The sequence below is a fragment of the Dendropsophus ebraccatus genome, chromosome 6 (genome assembly GCF_027789765.1).
Source record: "Dendropsophus ebraccatus isolate aDenEbr1 chromosome 6, aDenEbr1.pat, whole genome shotgun sequence".
In the NCBI taxonomy this organism is placed as follows: Eukaryota; Metazoa; Chordata; class Amphibia; order Anura; family Hylidae; genus Dendropsophus; species Dendropsophus ebraccatus.
Genome location: NC_091459.1, coordinates 22,624,871 through 22,646,430, shown reverse-complemented (window position 1 = coordinate 22,646,430; position 21,560 = coordinate 22,624,871). Strand labels below are relative to the sequence as shown.

General features: G+C 42.3%; 1 protein-coding gene across 1 annotated transcript; it reads left to right on the top strand.

The window, feature by feature from the left end:
- The first annotated feature begins 17,680 nt into the window (after positions 1-17,680).
- Positions 17,681-20,084, top strand: HTR1B (5-hydroxytryptamine receptor 1B). The gene is made up of 2 exons (XM_069973496.1): positions 17,681-18,900; positions 19,732-20,084. Exon 1 carries the CDS (start codon positions 17,681-17,683, stop codon positions 18,836-18,838), a length of 1,158 nt encoding a protein of 385 aa, XP_069829597.1. The 3' UTR covers positions 18,839-18,900; positions 19,732-20,084.
- The last annotated feature ends 1,476 nt before the right edge of the window (positions 20,085-21,560 follow it).

Below are 21,560 nucleotides of genomic sequence, written 5' to 3'. Positions count from 1 at the left end.
ACTTTGTCGGTCAGTGACCCCCAACCCCGCAAAGCGAGCGCAAGCAGGAAAGGGAGGCCATAGAATGGCCCTGCAACCCCAATGTCACAGGACCAAACCCCAAGGGCCCCCCTAAAACAGCTTGTTCACACTTGTGTTGCTTGGTGAGGGGTTTGGTCCTGTGACATTGGGGTGACATTGCAGGGCCATTCCGTAGTCCCCCTTCCCTGCTTGCGCACGCTTTGCGGGTTTGGTGTCCACTGACCGGTACAGTGTTGTTTGGTTAGGGACTCATGTGTATCAGAGACCTGCATGTGGTACATGAGGCAAAATGGTTTGATCAAATTATATACTAACTTCTGATGTTGGTTTTTAATGTAGCTGAACAAGCTTTTGTGTCAACCATGGGTGCAATGTGCAGCCTATTCTGTCCTTTAGGCTTGTGCAAAATTACAAATCTATATAACTTTTTGAAATCAGTTGATTTGAAAGAAAAAGTTTTTCCTGAATAACCCCTTTAATAACATATTTTCAGTGAGAGAATTGTCAATGATGGTTAATAAGAAAATAAAGCTATTTAAAGCAGATACATAAAGAGTAGATGTAACCTGCTACATATGTTAATTTGTAAATGTATATGTATATTTTCTTCCACGTTACCCACTTTAGCTCTATTCCCTTATTGTACAGCTATAATAAGTGATCGCAGTTTAGCTATATATAGTTGAGGGCAGTCTAAAATCTTTTATTCCTCTCACATAAGAGGGTCATAAAATAAAAGGTCTGCTAACTCGGATTTGCATTTGCATTGCATTCAAATGAAAGACCACCACAAGCATAGATATAAATGGTTTAAGTATAGAACGACTTTAAAAATGCAGCTAAATCACCAGTAACTGCTGCACATAGCATGAGGCAAATGAGGCTCAGTAAGCGGAGGACCTAAAGATCCCAAATGGGCATTCTGTATCCTCTTTCTCATTAGTTGTTGGAGTGCAATGTATGCAAGGGGCACGTACAGGATTCAAATAATTTCCTTGGTACAAGGAGGTCCAGGGAGCAGTAAACACGGCTGTTTGCTTTAAATCATCTCCACTCACTACTCAGCCTGCCTATACTCTGCAAGCCGCCACACTGAATCCTGATGAGAGTGGTACATAGATTATGCTGAAGTTATCTGTCACTGGGATCCGATGTTCGATGGCAGCTGGCATAGAAGAGAACTGGCAAGTGTCAAATGGTAAGTATAAGGTGGTGTCTGGTTCAATTAGTTTTGAATTATTTAAGGGTTTGCTCTAGAGTGGGATTTAATTGGAGTTCTGGACTGATTTAAAGGGAAACTATCATCTAACCTGCTGATAACCCTCTTTTGTGCATGGGGTGCTGAGGATGAAGGTAAGTCTCTTACCTTAATCCTTGGCACCATTTCCATACAATTCGTAATTTAACCATGCATCCAGCCAGGCTGTTTGGAGCATCGGGGGCAAAGCTACCGCCTCCAGAACACCGATATGGACCCTAGGGGGGAACTACACCTGATGTCCTTAATGGTAATAGTTGGTGAAGTGGAACTTTTGGTTGCTCCGTGCCAACTCCCGGATATTGTCGTCTGTGATGATGACAAGATGGCCAGGACACCCTTGATGTTTGGGAGGTGCAGATTTTTAAACCAGACAACAGGGAGATGAGGAGGGAGGTGATGCAAGGTAACTTTTTTACATAAAAGCTTACTTGAATTAGGCACTTGTACAATTCAGTCCTTTACAGTTCCTTTAATGGCTGGCAGCCTAAGATGGGTTACTGTACTTGTGTGGAGAGGTGCTTGTATTCGCCTGCAGCTGTGAGTGTCACTAACCAGTGGAACTTGAGCCTCTCCCAACTCTAGACATGGGAACCTTCAGACAGGGTTCTAGGCCGGGCCAAATGCCAACTATCAATAGTCACTAGAAAGGTCTATGGGAGCTTTCTGAGAAGATATCTTGGCTGGGCTGGAAGCCAACTAAGAACGGTCAAAAGAAATGTCCAGGGGTTCCTCGAAATCCTCCCCCCTCAGATAGCGACTGTATAGAGGTCACGTTAACTCTTTGCTACACTACCACTTAATAATATACTCAAGTCTACTTGCTCCAGCTGTCTTTCCCCTTCTCTTCAGTCCTTTCTCTCAACAGTGTCAGACTCCCGGTCTGCGTAAACTGACTGATCTCTCCTGATTTAACTCTTCTGTCACACATCCAGCTGTTATCCCCTCTGCTTCATAACTAGTGCTCAATGGTTTCCTGTCACAGCTGTTTTTTTATGGAGCTCCTTAGCATAGCTCCACCCACCCGCTGGAACCTTCCCTTACTAACTTTAACAATTCACTTAGGAGGTTGTTGGAGGCACAGCTGCATAACAGCAAGGTGTAGGTGCCAGTAACATCGGTAACGGTTAGTACACTGGCATAAACCTTTAAACAGTTTAAGGGAACCGGACATCATAATTAATCATAATGCTGGTAGCTCTGAGGTCCAGTGCGCTAAACACCGTCCATGCATGGACAGAATTCTACTGACATGTGAATGCCCCATTAATACCTTACTATCTCCAGTTCACTAAGGAAGCTCATTAGCATAATTTTTTTTGCAAATATCTTAAGAAATTGGACCTCGGATTTAAAACAATTAGCTCACAGTTGGATCCAGCATCACAGCACCAATCTGTCCATACTAAAATGTTGCCACGGCAAGCTTAATGCCAGCCATATTGTTAAAGGAGAAGTCCGACCATTTTTAAAAAATCTGGCAGTCGGCAGGGGCAGGGGAGAAATTTGATCAGGAGTATGAACTTACCTCTCCCCGTGCCTGCAGTGAGCAGTGGGACTGGCCTTGGGGCCTCTGCCGAATGGAGTGGCAACTCAGCCATTCAGTGACTGGGGTAGGACACCACTCCAGTCACTGGCCAGTCCACCAGATGAGACGTCATCACAACTCGTGAGAAAATCCCTTCCGGCGTTGGCCCCGAGGTCAGTCTTAATGCTCACCGCAGGCACAGGGAAAGGTAAGTTTGTATACCTGTTCAATTTCCCCCCTGGCCCTGCCGGCTGCCAAATTTTAGAAATGGCCAAACTTCTCCTTCAATTTCTTCACTTTTATTTGGCTTCCCAGTTGTGAGTATTATGATACTGTTAAATTCCACTTTCTATTTCTCACTTTAGTTCTTTTGTATTGATTCATGTCATGTCATATTCTACTGTACCTTTTGTTCACAAACATCCAGCAGAACCGGTACAGTCTTTGCTTTGTACACATTAAGAATGCACTGTACTTTTATTTTTTTTTACTTATAAGTGTAAATTATCACTGTATCTCCTCCTAAAATATTCTACTGAAAACCTCTCCTTTACATGTGAAACATCCTAATAGCCCTTATTAAAGACTGATGTACTGTGAAGGGATGTTCTCTCATTATACTGTCACATCTTCTTTCCCTAGTAACAAAAGCCCATTCTGTTAACAACCCAAATAATGCCCACACATTTATTTGCCCTCCTTCCATTAAACAAATATTCAAGGATTAAACTAATGTGCTCAAAAAATATGACATCCACAAGAGAGGCCTATTATTTTACTGTGTGATAGAAGCAATACTATCTATACACAGATTAGGTTAGACTTGCCTCGTATACATCCCTGTCCTTTTTATTCCTTTATTATTTAGCTAAATACAGTCTTAAAAGGACAATAAGTCTGTAATTGATTTCTTAATGGATACATTAAGTGGCAATATACAATGAGTAGTTTTTGATTTAAAGATACTTCCAAAGGTCGAGAAGACGTTCACATTTTATTCCACTCCGTATCAATCACATTTGGGACAAATAATAATACACTTACAGAACTATATAGGTTGGAATGAGGCACTTTTTTGGTCAGCCATGTACTGTAATATCCTAAAGAGGTAACCAATGCTCCTCTTAGGATCTGGTGATCCATAGATGCTGGACAGAAATACTCTGCCACTGCTGGGTTATCGACATTACCCTGAGGGATTTCGGTTATCATACCAGTGTCCTTTATGATTACTATAGCCTCCCTTTCCTGTTGGTGTCCCTTAGTGTGCCCCACCTCCTAGACTTCCCATGCTGTTGGTGTCCCTTAGTGTGCTCTTACTCCTAGACTCCCTTTCCTGTTGATGTCCCTTAGTGTGCCCTACATCCTAGACTCTCTTTCCTGTTGGTGTACCTTAGTGTGCCCCACCTCGACTCCCTTTCCAGTTGGTGTTCCTTAGTGTGCCCCACCTCCTTGAATACCTTTCCTATTGGTGTTCCTTAGTGTGCCCCACCTCGACTCCCTTTCCAGTTGGTGTCCCTTAGTGTGCCCCACCTCGACTCCCTTTCCAGTTGATGTCCCTTAGTGTGCCCCACCTTCTTGACTCCCTTTCCTGTTGGTGTCTCTTAGTGTGCCCCACCTCCTTGAATCCCTTTCCTGTTGGTGTCCCTTAGTGTGCCCCACCTCCTTGACTCCCTTTCCTGTTGGTGTCCCTTAGTGTGCTCCACCTCCTAGACTCCCTTTCCTGTTGGTGTCCCTTAGTGTGCCCCACCTCCTTGACTCCCTTTCCTGTTGGTGTCCCTCAGTGTGCCCCATCTCCTTGACTCCCTTTCCTGTTGATGTCCCTTATTGTGCCCCACCTCCTTGACTCCCTTTCCTGTTGGTCTCCCTTAGTGTGCCCCACCTCTCTTGACTCCCTTTCCTGTTGGTCTCCCTTAGTGTGCCCCACCTCCTTGACTCCCTTTCCTGTTTGTGTCCCTTAGTGTGCCCCACCTCCTTGACTCCCTTTCCTGTTGGTCTCCCTTAGTGTGCCCCACCTCCTTTAGGACCCCGGTAAACCGGCAGAAACGCTTCGAACAGTGAAGGACCCACACACTAGGTAGGGAATTTTCAGGGTTTTGCCCAAGGGGATTGCTCAGGGTAGGAGGTCACCCTTTTTAGGGCAAGTGCACCATTGTTCTCTGTGTGAGCAGGGGTAGTGCGGCCTATAAAACCCTGGCTAAGGCATAATAGGGCAAGAAGGTCCCTGCACCTCGGATACGGGACAAATACTACCTCTGCAATTCCATCGTGAACAGTAATGGCAGCAAGACATCTGTTTGGGTGAAATACAGTACATATTTTTTTTTGTTTAAAGGGGTACTCCAGTAAAAATATTTTTCTTTCAAATCAACTGGTTTCAGAAAGTTATATAGATTTTTAATTTACTTCTATTTAAAAATATCAAATCTTCCTATACTTATCAGCTGCTGTATGTACTGCAGGAAATGTTTTTCTCTTTTCCATCTGACACAGGGCTCTCTGCTGACATCTTTGGTCGAGACAGAAACTGTCCAGAGCAGCAGCAAATCCCCATAGAAAATCTCTACTTTTCTGGATAGTTCCTGTCACGGACAGAGATGTCAGCAGAGAGCACTGTGTCAGACAGAAAAGAAAACACCTCTTCCTGCAGGACATACAGTATGGAAATACTTGAGATTTTCACATAGAAATAAATTACAAATCTATATAACTTTCTGACATCAGTTTATTTAAAAAAAAATAATCGTTGGATAACCCCTTTAACCCTTTCCCGCACGAGGACGTAACTGTACGTCCTCGCGCGGGTGCAGGCGTTCAGAGCGGGGCCGCGCGGCGACCCCGCTCTGAACCGCGGCGGTCCCGGGTGCCGCTTGTAGCCCGGGACCGCCGGTATTAGCGGGCACGGTCCGATCGCCGTGCCCCCTAATACAGTAAGCAGATGCAGCTGTCAAACATGACAGCTGCATCCGATTACCGGATTCAGCTTATCCCTGGTGTCTAGTGGAGGAGATCGCTCCCCCGGGACGTTATCCCGGAGGAGCGATCTCCGTGTGTGCTGCCGACCGGGGACCGCTCCAAGATGGCGCCGTCCCCGGCTCGGCACTCGTTTACTTCCGGCTGCAGCAGCCGAAAGCAAACGAGTGCCTATCTCATGGATCTCTGCAGCATATCTATGCTGCAGAGATCTCTATGAGAGATCAGTGCACTTATACTAGAAGTCCCCTAGGGGGAATAACCCTAACCCCAGGGAGAATAATCTAACTCCAGGGGGGCTTCTAGTATAAGTGTAAAAGTTTTTTTTAAAAAAAGTGTCGTTGTCAATAAAAAGCCCCCTCCCCTAATAAAAGTCTGAATCACCCCCCTTTTCCCAGGTTATAAATAAAAGTAAATAAATAAACAAACATGTTTGCTATCGCCGCGTGCGTAATCGCCCGAACTATTAATTAATCACATTCCTGATCTCACACGGTAAACGGCGTCAGCGCAAAAAAAAATCCCAAAGTGCAAAATTGCGCATTTTTGGTCGCATCAAATCCAGAAAAAATGTAATAAAAAGCGATCAAAAAGTCGTATATGCGCAATCAAGGTACCGATAGAAAGATCACATCATGGCGCAAAAAAGGATAAAAGCGCTATAAGCCTGGGAACGGAGCAATTTTAAGGAACGTATATTTGTTAACAACGGTTTGAATTTTTTACAGGCCATCAGATACAATATAAGTTATACATGTTATATATCGTTTTAATCGTAACGACTTGAGGAACATATATAACAAGTCAGTTTTACCCCAGGGCGAATGGCGTAAAAACACATTTCCCCCAAATAAAAGAAATGCGCGTTTTTTTTCAATTTCACCACACTTTGAATTTTTTTCTGGTTTCGCAGTGTACTTTATGCAAAAATTCAGCCTGTCATTTCAAAGTACAATTAGTGATGCAAAAAACAAGGGCTCATGTGGGTCTCTAGGTGAAAAAATACAAGTGCTATGGCCTTTTAAGCACAAGGAGGAAAAAACGAAAACGCAAAAACGAAAATTAGCCTGGTCCCGAAGGGGTTAATAGAGGATTCACAATGTGTTTTTTAGTTGCCTATAGTGGTTGGCCAGGTGCCACTTATGCTTTCTTATGTGGGGATTATTTCTCTTTTAAAAAAAAATAAAAATTAAATTCTAATTATATTTTTGGTTTAAAATTCTATAAAACAGGTATGGCAAAGTTGAAGATGTCATTTGTCTATTTTTTGTGCAACCTAAAAACATACTACATAATAAGCAATCAGTTGTTTAACTTGGAGTCCTATGAGAAAATCTATTCACAAAGTCTTCAGACTCAAAGTATTTATTATTCAATAATAGAACAGTTCCACCCTTCAACACGATTTACTAAATAATTTCAGTTTTGGCTAATTTTAAACATATTTTTGGGAACAGCAGGGCTACATTTTTCTCCAGCTCCAGGTTCCCAGCATGGCATGGCCTTAGATAATAAAAGTCTTGGTACCAGCAGCCACCAATATATAGAGCGTCCTACAAACTGTTATGCAGTGAACTTGAATCACAACACAGTGTGAAGTAATTTCTATGCTATCATGTAACCTTTGTCTATGTAGAGGACGGGATATGTAGCAGCTGTAAAGGTAACTCAAAATCCTGCAAAACTTAGAAGAAAAACCTATAGTGAGCTGACGTGCTTCAAGGTTTTCATATGATGGCATGCATTTTCCAGGGGATCAGTGCATTATCGTCTATAGATTTGGTAGTGTGCATGAGGCTTCAGTCTATTTCATTCCTCTAAGCAGCAGACTACAAGCTTTCACTTTGTTAACATGTACTGTTAGTAAGCTTTAACCCTTAAAAAACAGCCAATTTTTGCTTTTGCGCCTTTGATTTTGTTACGCCTCTATGCTCCGGGCTGGCGCCACACCGGCTTTCCCAGCTGCACTCCTTTTGCAAACGCCGGAGCTCACATGCCTGGCACCGTTCCCTCTTTAGCCTTCTGGAATGTGTCACCGCTCCACGGCCCTGTCCGGTTTTCTCCTGCGTCTCTGCCTCCTAGGGCACGCGCAATAACTTCCTGAGGTTTAAAAGGACAGTACTAGGGATGGTCCGAACCTGCCGAGGTTCGTATGAACCCGAACGCTCAGCAGCAGATTCCCGCTGTCTGCCCGCTCCGTAGTGCGGGCGGATACAGCGGGAGTAACGCCCTGAAAACTGGGATACAGCCTATGGCTATGGCTGTATCCCAGTCTTCCAGGCGGTCCTCCCGCTGGATCCGCCCGCTCCACGGAGCGGGCAGACAGCGGGGATCATTACCGAGGGTTCGGGTTCGTACGAACCTGAACCGAACTCGGTTCGGACCATCCCTAGACAGTACGTCCCTAATTGGTGGTTGCACCCAAACACTTCCCTATAAATCCCAGCACCTCCCTGACCCCTCTGTTGGAGCCTCTGCATGCTTCCAATAGTGTGTTGTCCCAATTGTTGCGCAAAAAATAAAGACTCATGTGGATCTGTAGGTGAAAAAAAGTGCAAGCACTATGACTTAATTTTTCCATAAAATATGCTGTGAAACCCCCCAAAAATTATTTGCACCTTGAAATGTAATTAAAAAAAAAAAAAAATCATTTCAGGGGTTCTGTGTTTATGCCATTTACCATATGGTAAAACTGAGATGTTGTAAAATTACGATAGACAACTTGTATAACTTTTATTTTATTTGAAAACTTTTAAAAAACTTTTTAAAACCATTAAAAAAAAAGACAAACTAAATATTCTTAAAATTGCTCTATTACCTTCCATATAACGGATTTATTGTTTGGTCTATGGGGGCCATGTGAGGTCAATTTTTTTTGCGCCATAATCTGTACTTTCTAACAGTACCTTACTTGAGTATATGTGACTTTTTTTTTATCACTTTTTATTGCAATTTTTCTGGATTTGAGGTGACTAAAAATTAACAGTTTTGAACTTAGCCATTTTTTGCGCTTATGGGCGATTACGCATGATGTGATAGCAAATATGTTTTTTAAATTATTGAATTGTATTTATAAAATGGGAAAATAAAGGAAGGGGCATAAAAAAGGCCTTTTTTTCAAAAGCTACATTAACATTTAGCTCCACTAGAGGGCGACATTGTACAAATGCTCCTTGATTCTAAGGGCTGCTGAGTCCCAGCCTAACAGGTTAACGGTGATCAGGCTTCGCCGGTCGCATTAGGAGATGCCTGATCCCCCCCCCACTGCACCATCGATGATGATTTATTACAGTATTTAAATTCAGCTGTCAGTCTTGACAGATGCATTTAAGTGCTTAATTAGCGGGCACCGCAACAGCCCACACCAGCTAATAGCCACGGTCCCCGGCTGCTAATAGCAACTGGGAGCAGCAGGATCCCCCTAGCGGACACATACCCTTCTGATATGGCATGTATCCTTAAATGGTCAACTAAAGGGAGGTACTAGCTACATAATAGATACTACCTATTTGAGGGTCAACCTGTAGGGGGAGGTCAAACTACTATACTATACTATATACTAGATGTTGTCCTGACTACTACATGGAGGCCCAGATGCAGTTTCTGCTTTATTGCCATGACTAAAGTCTTTAAAGAGGTTATCCAGTGAAAATCTTTTTCTTTCAGGCCAACTGGTTTCAGAAAGTTATATAGATTTGTAATTTACTCCTGTTTAAAAATCTCAAGTCTTCCAGTACTTATCAGCTGTTGTATGTCCTGCAGGAAGTGGTGTATTCTTTCTATTCTGACACAGTGCTCTCTGCTGCCACCTCTGTCCGAGACAGGAACTGTCCAGAGCAATAGCAAATCCCCATAGAAAACCTCTCCTCCCCCCCTCCCTCACTTCCCTCTATTCTCCCCAGTTTCCTATACAACTTCTCCCTCCCCCCTCCCATGGTTTTGTTGGTTCCTCCCCCCCCCTCCCTCTCACCTAAGACCCTCTCTATATTTTATATCTAAAGAAGACTATTAGGACTCTATAACTTATATCTACATTATGTATTATAGTATGTACAGTTATGATCTGAATCTATAATGGGGTCCCGACCCCTCCCCCCCCCCTCTTTTTTCTCTGTATTCCCTAAAGTATTGTTGTAAAAACTAAAAAACTTCAATAAATAAAGATTGAAAAGAAAGAAAACCGCTCCTACCCTGGACAGTTCCTGTCTCGGCCAGAGATGTCAGCAGAGAGCACTGTGTCAGACTGAAAATAAAACAATTCCTACAGGACATACAGCAGCTGATAAGTACTGGAAGACTTGAGATTTTTAAATAGAAGTAAATTACAAATTTATATAACTTACTGAAACCAGTTGATTTGAAATAAAAAGATTTTTTTGCTGGAGTACCCCTTTAACACATGTTGCAGAAATGACCAAATATCACATTTTCTGCAAAAAAAAATAATAAAAAATTCAGTGTGTGGCACTAGCCTTTGATTGTGTGCACAGCAGTGGGAGAAGTGTTTGGGTGAGGCTATGGGAGCATTGGTATGCTATAGGGCATAGATAACAAAGTGGTACTTTATAATTCCTCTTGTAAAGTTGCTTTGATTTCATGCTATGACTGGTGATCTGTGCAATTTAGAACACATTAAAACAACAAAAGCTGGGAATGGCAATTAGACCTGTCCACTGACTTATTCTGCTTCAGTGGCCGTGAGCATGTATTTCTGAATGAGCAGCTGCAGATCCAGGAGCTTCTAAGTGGAATCGTGAGAGATGGATAATTAGACTAAGCTTTTATATATTTATTTAGCTCAAATACAAAACAAATTTACAATCAATTGAGAAAACTATTCTTATAAAATAACAATATTAAATTAATAGTTTATAGACAACAGTCATTTGCCTCCTGGCGCCTGCTTAATGCCATTACCTGGTTCCTGTGTCTTCTCTGCAGTAACTGCCTATTTAGCCTATAGTAATCATGCTAAGATGAGATGTCACAGGAACCAGTGGCAAACAGGGCCCAGGGTAGGTGTGTATGACTTTGTTTTTTTTTTTATTTTTAATGTGCCTCCAGCCCTATTTAAAAAAAATAATAATAATAATAATAATAATAATAATAATAATGTCCTCAAATAACCCCTTTAGGCTTCCTGCAGTGTTCTTTCCTGTCATTTTAGAGTGTTGGGGGAAAATAATTCAATTTATTTTTAAATTATGTAATATGCACTTTTAGGCTATGTTCACACAATGTAAGAGATCGGCTGTTCCATGACCCGTCCTGGTCTCTGAAAAGATCCTCCCGACCAGAACTGCAGTACCATCTGGATGATGTTCGGCGCTGCAGTGTTCCAATGCGGGCGCATCCATGTGTGCCCGCATCAGAACTCCCCACTGCACGCTATGGCGCGAGCGGCCAGATCCACTCGCTCCATAGTGTGCATTGACATGGTTTTCTGCAGCCGCTATTCAATGGATAGCGGTCCCAGAAAACTGACATGTCAGTTGTTTGCGGCGCCACTAGGGTTCCAGGCCGGAGAGTATACTATGTGTATACGCTCCGGCAGGGATCCCATAGACAGTAAGGCAATGTATATTTCCGTAATAATCACGGCCGTTGTTTTGCAAAAATATAAGTTGTGTGAACATAGCCTTATTCTATATTTACACCAATTTTTGGAGGTAAAAAAAACCAAGTTTGTTGATAATTCTTTATTTAGGCTGGGTTCACACAATGTTTTTGCAATACGTTTTTTGGATACGTTTTTGCAAAAAAAGGATGAAAAATGGATGGAAAAAAATGAATGCATTTGTGTGCATCCGTTTTGATCAGTTTTTTTTCCACTGACTTCCATTATTAAAAAAACTGATCAAAACGGATTTGTCTTTTTTTTACGGCCACAACGGCCTCATTTTTGTGTTCGTTAAAAAAATAATGGATGCCTTTTGATCTGTTTTTTGTTTTTGTTTTTTTTTTTTTAAATAATGAATGTCAATGGAAAATGGTAGTGTGAGCCCAGCCTTACAACCATAATTTTCACAATACGGCAGTATTTTTACCTCAAAATGGCAACCGCAAAAAAACACAGCCAAAAACAAACGTTTTATGAGCATAGGATAATAGCTTTACAGCATTTCATTTGTATAATTTAGAACGTGCAAGTCCCATAATAAATCCTATATATATTTAAAAAAACTTTGGGCTTGGTGAGGGTATATGTCCATGGGCTGCTTGTGCGAACTCCCTACTTTGCACAGTCTCAGAAAATCTTGCTTTCCCTTAACTGTCGTCTCCTTGGGCTTCTTTAATTTGTGGGGTGTTTTACACCAGGGATAGGGAACCTTTGGCCTTCCAGCTGTTGCAAAACTACAATTCCCATCATGCCTGGACAGCCAAAGCTTTAGCTTTTGCAACAGTTGGAGGGCCGAAGGTTCCCCATCTTTGTTTTATACTTTTGATCCCATTTGTTCTCCTTCTCTAAGAACTATTGTGGTATCATTCAAGTCGACTTTTTCTGTAAATTCTTACTGATACTACATGGCCATGAAGAATCTCACATCACTAACTATAGTACCATTAGTACTTTTTAAGTATTTCTAGCATCCATGATCAGTTTGGTCAACTATAGTGGGCAATAACAATGGGGAAATGTGCCTGGTGTAAATCTGAAAAAATTCAGCTTTTTTTTTTTTTTTTTAAATGTAAGCCCTGTTTTCCTGATGGGTAGACAAGGGATTGTACAAGGTAAATAGGAGGTGTGGCCTTCTCCCATGCCTAATTTATCATGTGCATATCTGCACCTTCCGTTAAAGGGGAACTCCAACTAGAGGTAATAAAAATAAACACCTGTAACACCACACAGCACACTGTATTCTCTACCTGTAACACCACACAGCACACTGTATTCTCTACCTGTAACACCACACAGCACGCTGTATTCTCTACCTGTAACACCACACAGCACGCTGTATTCTCTATCTGTAACACCACACAGCATGCTGTATTCTCTACCTGTAACACCACACAGCACGCTGTATTCTCTACCTGTAACACCACACAGCACGCTGTATTCTCTACCTGTAACACCACACAGCACGCTGTATTCTCTACCTGTAACACCACACAGCACGCTGTATTCTCTACCTGTAACACCACACAGCACGCTGTATTCTCTACCTGTAACACCACACAGCACACTGTATTCTCTACCTGTAACACCACACAGCACTCTGTATTCTCTACCTGTAACACCACACATCACGCTGTATTCTCTCCCTGTAACACCACACATCACGCTGTATTCTCTCCCTGTAACACCACACAGCACTGTATTCTCTCCCTGTAACACCACACAGCACACTGTATTCTTTACCTGTAACACCACACAGCACTGTATTCTCTACCTGTAACACCACACAGCACACTGTATTCTCTACCTGTAACACCACACAGCACGCTGTATTCTCTACCTGTAACCCCACACAGCACGCTGTATTCTCTACCTGTAACACCACACAGCATGCTGTATTCTCTACCTGTAACACCACACAGCACGCTGTATTCTCTACCTGTAACACCACACAGAACATTGTATTCTCTACCTGTAACACCACACAGCACGCTGTATTCTCTACCTGTAACACCACACAGCACTCTGTATTCTCTACCTGTAACACCACACAGCACGCTGTATTCTCTACCTGTAACACCACACAGCACTGTATTCTCTATCTGTAACACCACACTGCACACTGTATTCTCTACCTGTAACACCACACAGCACACTGTATTCTCTGCCTGTAACACCACACAGCGCTGTATTCTCTACCTGTAACATCACACGGCACGCTGTATTCTCTACCTGTAACACCACACAGCACACTGTATTCTCTGCCTGTAACACCACACAGCGCTGTATTCTCTACCTGTAACACCACACAGCACGCTGTATTCTCTACCTGTAACACCACACAGCACACTGTATTCTCTGCCTGTAACACCACACAGCGCTGTATTCTCTACCTGTAACGCTGATATTGGAATAAAGAAAATAACTTTTTGAATTTAATTTGTCTTTTATCTTTGAAGTTGAGCCGCACAATAAAGACTTTATCCCATATTATCTTACATGGGATATACTGTTTATGCCTTTTTTTTTCTCCAGGTAGGATTGGCAGTACCGTCTCTGATCCTCTCTGCTGTTTAGCATCATTTACTTGTGTTACTGCATAATTTCTGCATTGGAACTCCAACCTGTGTGAACACAGCCCTAATTTCACTGCAGACTTTTGCACAGTCAGGGAAGTTGCAGCAGCTGCTCCTGTCACTCCTTGTCTGTGCAGGTGTAGGCTGGAGGGTTTAGTCAGAAACGGTAAATTAGTGAATCACTCAGGAAGCTGGGAGATCCAGCCAAGCCTCCTCTGACATCAGATATAATGATCTGCCATGGGGGAAGGAAGCTAGGGGTCAATACAAGTTTTGTAGTCCTTCTATTTTCCATTTCCTGTCAGTGGCAAAGCATGGAAAAGCCAGTGACGCGAGGACTATTGTTAATAAGATTATATTAGAGAGTTATGCTACGTTTACACGGGGCAATAATTCGCCCAATCGATCGTTGGACGATTTTGCGGCAACGATTTTGGTTTTATAACGACCAGCGTTTACATGGGACGATAACTCGTCTGTAATATAGTTTTTGCGATAGTTTTAAGATCGCTTAAGCCGGCCGAAAGCCTGCCCGCCGCTCTGCCCCCCGGCCTGCCCGCAGCCTGGCCCCCGGCCCGCCTGCAGCCCGGCCCCCGGCCCGCCCGCAGCCCGGCCCCCGCTCCACCGCAGCCCGGCCCCGCATCCTACAGCCCACTGCGCTATCCCCCCCCTCCGGCCGATCGCCACCCCCGCAGCACCGGCCCCGAGCATACCTTACCTGCTCGGCATAGCGCGTGTTGGAAATTTCCGGCTCCCCTCTTCAGTGCTTTGATTGGCTGCCGTCATCAGCCGCTCAGCCGCGACTGGCTGAGCATAACTGTGCTCAGCCAATCGCGGCTGAGCACAGTTATGACGCGGAGGGGGGACGGCGGCAGCGATTCGAACGTCCGAAGATGACGTTTGGCACAAGATGGCGGACGGTCTCAACACGGATCAGGTAATGTATAATGCACCACACGCTTCCGGGTACACGGGTGGGGGTGGTGGGACACGGGGAAGGGGGCCATTCATAGACATAACATACATTACAAAGTTGTATAACTTTGTAATAAGTGTTATTCTGTAAATAATTTTTTATCGACGCACTACCCCTTTAATAATGCATGATGATCCTATAGCTACTATAGCTATAAAAAAAAAAAATATAGATACTACTATAGCTGAATGATCAGGAGGAACACAATGGTTATAGCTCTGCACTTTATTGCTTACCCAGGTATGCAACAACTAAAGCTGACCTTTCCATATAAAGAACAAGATAAAATGGAAGCCCCCCCATTGATAGCGCCACAATACTGCCTAGGATCATAAGACTGTTTGCCTTTGTTACAGCATACAGACACTAGAAACACTCCACAAGAAGCTGAAGAGCCCTGGCATTTCCTATTTTTGGGAGCTGATAAGGCATATACAGTGGTACCTTGGTTTAAGAGTAACTTGGATTGAGAGCGCTTTGCAAGAAGAGATCACAATTTTTCAAAATTGTAACTTGGTTTAAGAGCATTGCTTTGGTTTAAGAGCTCTCTGTACTGGATGGGAGGGAAAGTCGGGGAGGGGTATGGTCTGCATAGCTGGGTCAGGAAGTCTCCCTCACCTTCCAAATCATAAAAGATCCACTTCAGGCTGAGGCTTGCATCAGGTGACAGGTGCAGAGAGTGCTGCATTTATGTGCCCACATCTGCCTTGCTCATTCCTTCATGCTCCCTGCTGTCTCTGTCAGCCCTTGTGTTTCCCATCCTCTCCATTCCTGCTATAATGTGCCTGCACTCACACTCAGCTATCCACACTGCTGCTATAATGTGCCTGCACTTACACTCAGCCATTCACACTGCTGTAAAGAAAAACTTCTGTCACTGTCCTCCTGCACAGCTCTGTGATTCCCACTTCCTGATTGGTCCATGCTGAACACACCCTCTTTTCCATTGCTGTCATGTGACCACACAGACCTCTGACAGCAGCCCTGCTTCTCTATTCTAGCCTGTTGTACTACGCTCCTGCATTATGGGGATCTTCACCTCCATCCTGTATCTACAAATTGCTGCTGTTTTTTGATTGTTATGCGCTTACTATATATACATTATACTTCACATGCTGCTTGGCTATACTGTACAGTAACTTATAATGACACATCCAGCTTTCTAAATGTTTGTTTTACCTGTTATTCAGAATAATAATAATAAAAAAAAAATCATTATTTTTGGGGTGTGGAACCAATTGTCTGCATTTCAATGATTCCTTATGGGAAAATTTACTTTGGTTTAAGAGTGATTTAAATTACAAGCAAATTATGATCATAATCTAAGGCACCACTGTAATACATTCCAGAACAGGACCTCCGTATTACGTCACCTATGATGGATAATTGTTATTGTTACTATAATAATTTATAATCAAAGAAGTGACAGAGAACAAGAGAGTTTACAAACCTGCAGATGCACAATCCGGAGTCCTCTCGTACTCCCTTGTTATTGTTGCAGTGTCACTACATGCAGATCTCACCCCTGTAATACAAGCACTGTGCCACATTTACACCCAGCAAGGAGGCAGAGTGACTCTACAGCCTAGAACACAGTCAGCTGCTCCCCCCCCCCTCCGCTCAGTCCCTAGTTGCAGTGTTAAAAGCTTGTGTTCTCCCCCCCCCCCCTTTCACTCCCACATCAGCCTCTATGTCAGCTGCAGCAATAAGCGGAGTAGTACTGCTGCTGCCTGGAAATAAAGAGCACAGTCAAGGCTGGAGAGAAATGAGAAATGAACGGCAGCTTTCCTTACTACAGCAACTCTCAGCTGCTCTGGAGATCTGACTGCACTGGGAAATCCAAGGAAAGTTGGGGTTATACCAGTGATCCCATCAATTGCATAAAGCATATAGTACTGGAAAAGTCTGCAGGAAATCACACATGCTTCCTCCCAAGTTTTGGCTGGTTGGAGTGCATCAGCAATAGCAGCAACTTTCCTGGGTATGAAGGCTACAGAAGCCCGGCAGTAGTCTCTCCAGGACAACTTGAATGAGCAATCACAGAGGGACCATCAGACTGACAAGTGATTTTTTTTTCTCTTCTTTTTCTGGATACACATGGGATGTTTAGAGCTGCAACCCAATTTGTGAATGTAGCAATGGATGTCTCCTGTGCCTGAGAATGACTTGTACCGACACATACAAGGTGAATATGAATCTCTCTTATAGTTTTACATCTAAACGAGCAATATTATCCAAAAATGATGTAAGCAAGTGAATGGGGGGTGCTATAGTTTAAGTAGTAAAATTGAATGAGATCTTATACCTTTCCATTAATTTCGGGGGATAATATGGACATTTCAAATCTTCTATGGATACTCAGTGAAACCTGATCGGTCATAGTAAACTAGATAGAGTGTATTATGAGCCATGCCTTTTAAATGTTTCTAGCAAGGTTCATACAGCTTTCTTGTGATTTTTTTTACAATGGTATTTTTGCATCTTTGGGATTTTTGAGCCATTATAACGCACAGCCTAATAAGCACAAATCAGATTTGGCATTTTGGCTTCATAATCCAGCTGATGAAGAAGAGTACTACCATGGTCAGGGATTGTCCACTTTTCACCATGAGGGAACATACATGTACACAGCTCCCTGTAGCTTTGATGTAGTTTTTTGTTTGTTTTTTTTTGCAAAATCCCTAGATGTTTTCCTGTATGCTGTAATCTGGCAGATTGTTCCTACTCCAAGATGGAGCCACAAACCCAATGCCAACCAGCTGCTGACAGTTTGAATGTCTCTCAAACCAATTACTCCTATGATGGTACAAGTTGCATTTCAGATCTGGACCACTACGATCAGGAGTCTGGTTTGTCCTTCTGGAGCATAATCCTCACCATTATCTTGGCTATCATTACTCTTGCCACTTTATTGTCCAATGCATTTGTAATTGCAACAGTGTATCAGACCAGAAAATTGCACACGCCTGCCAACTATCTCATAGCTTCATTGGCATTCACGGACCTTTTAGTGTCTATTCTCGTCTTGCCAATCAGCACCTTGTATACCGTCACTGGTAAATGGACTTTGGGGCAGATCATATGTGATATGTGGTTGTCTTCTGATATCACTTGTTGCACTGCATCTATTCTACATTTATGTGTCATAGCATTGGATAGATACTGGGCAATCACCGATGCAGTTGAATACACCAAGAAAAGGACTCCAAAAAGGGCCGTTATAATGATAGCACTCGTGTGGGTCTTCTCAATATCCATTTCAATGCCCCCACTTTTTTGGCGCCAATCGAAGGTAGAAGAGCTCACCAAATGTGCTGTCAATACAGATCATGTTTTGTATACTGTTTATTCCACCGTTGGGGCATTTTATTTACCCACCTTACTCCTAATTGCCCTTTATGGGAGAATCTATGTAGAAGCCAGGTCTAGAATTCTGAAACAGTCTCCGAAGAGCACAGGCAAAAGACTGACAAGGGCTCATCTAATAACCGATTCTCCAGGATCTTCTTCTGTGTCCTCGACCAACTCAAGGGCTGCAGATATGTCAAGTGACACCAGTTCTCCGGTATACTTGAATCAGGTCAAAGTTAAAGTATCCGATGCTTTACTAGAAAAGAAGAAGATAATGGCTGCCAGGGAAAGAAAAGCTACCAAGACCTTGGGAATCATACTTGGAGCTTACATCGTTTGTTGGTTACCGTTTTTCATTATTTCGTTGGTTATGCCCATTTGCCAAGAAGCTTGCTGGTTCCATCCGGCTATTTTTGATTTTTTTAACTGGCTTGGATATCTCAATTCTTTAATCAATCCAATAATCTATACCATGTCAAATGAGGACTTCAAGCAAGCCTTTCACAAACTGATCCATCGTTTTAGTTGCCCGTCATGACTTTAGCTCCAATGTTCTTCTCGATGCTACATGAATGCACTTGTCTGGATCTGTTAGTACAGGTAAGCTACATTGAATAGCTGCAGATACTAGAGATTATGTCGGAAGCTTGGCTGGGGTACCTGGGATGTTAGGCTTACTGCATTCTTGTATGCAAGAACACAGCTTATGGGGATGGTTCCTTGGCCAACCATTGATTTTGTATTTCCCGTAACAGCTTTGAACAACTATTTGTTAGATTTACTTGTGTCTATACTATCTGTTTATTGGATCAATCAGCAGATTTGCGATTCAGTTAATGAAGTTCAACCTGAGTTAACTCATTTGCTAATGAAGCACCTAACTGAGAGTCAATACACAAACTGACATTGATATAGCTGATTTAATTGGTGGGGCTATTAGGGAAAGGTTCAGTGTGAATTGATACAAAAGTAGATTTGTGTATCTCTAGTGGTGCAAAGAATCAATGATTAATATTCACCCAGACATGCGTTCCTTTCATTCCCATTCATTCCTTTATATACCTTTTCATCATGCATCTTCTAGTCTTTGATGTTAACTCTTTATGATAGACAGTATACTATTCAATGTTATATCGCAGCTGCAGGGTCATAGAGAGTTAGTTTGCCTTTAAAGAAACATTACGTCCTTGATGACCTTTAACTATAAACTGATTGTCAAAACGCAGAATTTCGACTGGACCTGTACACTTGTGTTTTTTCCTAGCATAAATTTACAATCCTTATTGCTTATCATTATGCATGTGTACCTTACAATGAATTCCCATAGCAAGTCTAGCATACAGATGGCTAAATAGTCAAAGGTCTTATTATTATACATCCCATTTTGACATTTTATCAATAATTCTATAAATGTTTTCCTTTTGTCTGCAGAACCCAGTCGATATTGTAAAGAATCACTGCCTGAAACTCTCTATCCTGAGTTGTCAGACTCATGAATGCTGCTGAGCACAAACGTCAATACATACTGCCATCCTACTGTTCAGCTCCGCATATCACTGCTATGACTCTAGCAATGATGCTGCTTAAATATTCACCCATGTCAAAAGCAAAGAGTTCACCTTCAGATCAATGCTTAGGATTAACACCCCGGATTTGGAAAAAAAATTCTAGACAAATCTATTTTTTTTTTAATTATTATTATTTTTTCATGCTTTATTTAATTCATATCATTGCCTTTTAAAAAAAAAACTTAACTAGTCTGTGGAATTTCTTCCATGCACACTGTAGGGGGGGGGGGTTGCATAGTTGTTATGTTTATTGTCTCTAGTATTACTATGTCAATGTGTATGCTTGTAATTTATTTATGTAGAGAAAAAGTTGACATGATTTTTAAAGAAAATGCTTTAAAGATGTGTCCCAGTGTGCAGGTGGCCCACTCATCTCCGCTTTCTTGGTCAATGTGGTGTGCAGGAGTGTTCAAAAGCTTACCTCGATGTCTACCCTTATCAATCTCAATCACATGGTGATCATCCATTCTTACAGTTTATTGTCGGTAATTACTGTACGTATAAATGTTCCATCTATTTGATAGATATGCCATGGAACCGTTCGCCCCTTCAGATGATCTCTGAGCACATTGGTTTGACAATGACAAAAGTATTTTTTTAATCCAAGAAGAAAATGCACAGTATTTATCATGGAGCTATGGTTGATGCACACTTCTTCTACATTAAGCACAGAGAATGTATGGTTTTTTTTTTTTGTTTTTTTGCTTAAGAAATGAGCCTACCTATAATGTATTTACTGTACACTGTGTGAAAGTTCAAAAGGTTTTATATTATTACGAAGAGAAAAAAAAAAAGTCACACACGTGCAAAATAAATGACTCGAATTCTGACGCAGATCAGTTTATTTTGTTTTCAGAACGTGCTCTATTCTTATAGACATTGTGAATGAGGTCGAAAGCGGTAAAGAAGCCATAAGATATGTCTCTGATCAGAACTGTTGTGTTAGAACTCTGTTACATGTCTAGTTCTTTATTTTATTTGTCCGAATACAAGAATGTTGAATAAGCAAACATAGGTTCATTGATTAAATATAATAAAACTAAATATTTTTTCCTTTTTATTTAGTATAACCTAGTATGATTTCCTGCTTGGTAAATTGTGTTTTAATACTTTATGGGTCAATTGAAAATGTGTTGTTTATTTTTTTCAACATCATGTTATAGAGCAGCGATAACTGAGCAAATGTGTGTGTGTGTGTATATATATATATATATATATATATATATATAGTATAACTTTATTGATTAAAATCTCTCATCTTTCCAAGATAAAGAGTCCAGTCCAATGAGTGATGCTGTTCGCTGATCTCTTTAAAGCCCCTATTACACGAACCCCGATCAGCAAGAGGAAGCGTGTTCCTCGTTGCCCTCTCTCTGCCCGCGCTATTGCGCACACCGACAGCGAGTGGGTAAGGGTGGGGGCACAGGGAGCTGTAGGAAGGGTTCCCCGGAAGATCTTTACATCGTCTGAGGAGCCCATAGGAGGTGGCGATGGTCTTGGGCTCCTAGTATGATTCTCTTCTTGGTAAATTACGTTAAAAGGCCATGTTCACAGAACGGCCGTCAGTACTGGACAGTTGATCTTCATTTCTTCTGAATTCCCCGCTGCACACAATGGAGCATGAGGCCGGAGCCGCGCGCTCCATTGTGTGAACTGACAGGTTCCCTGCGGTCGCTATTCCATGAATAGCGG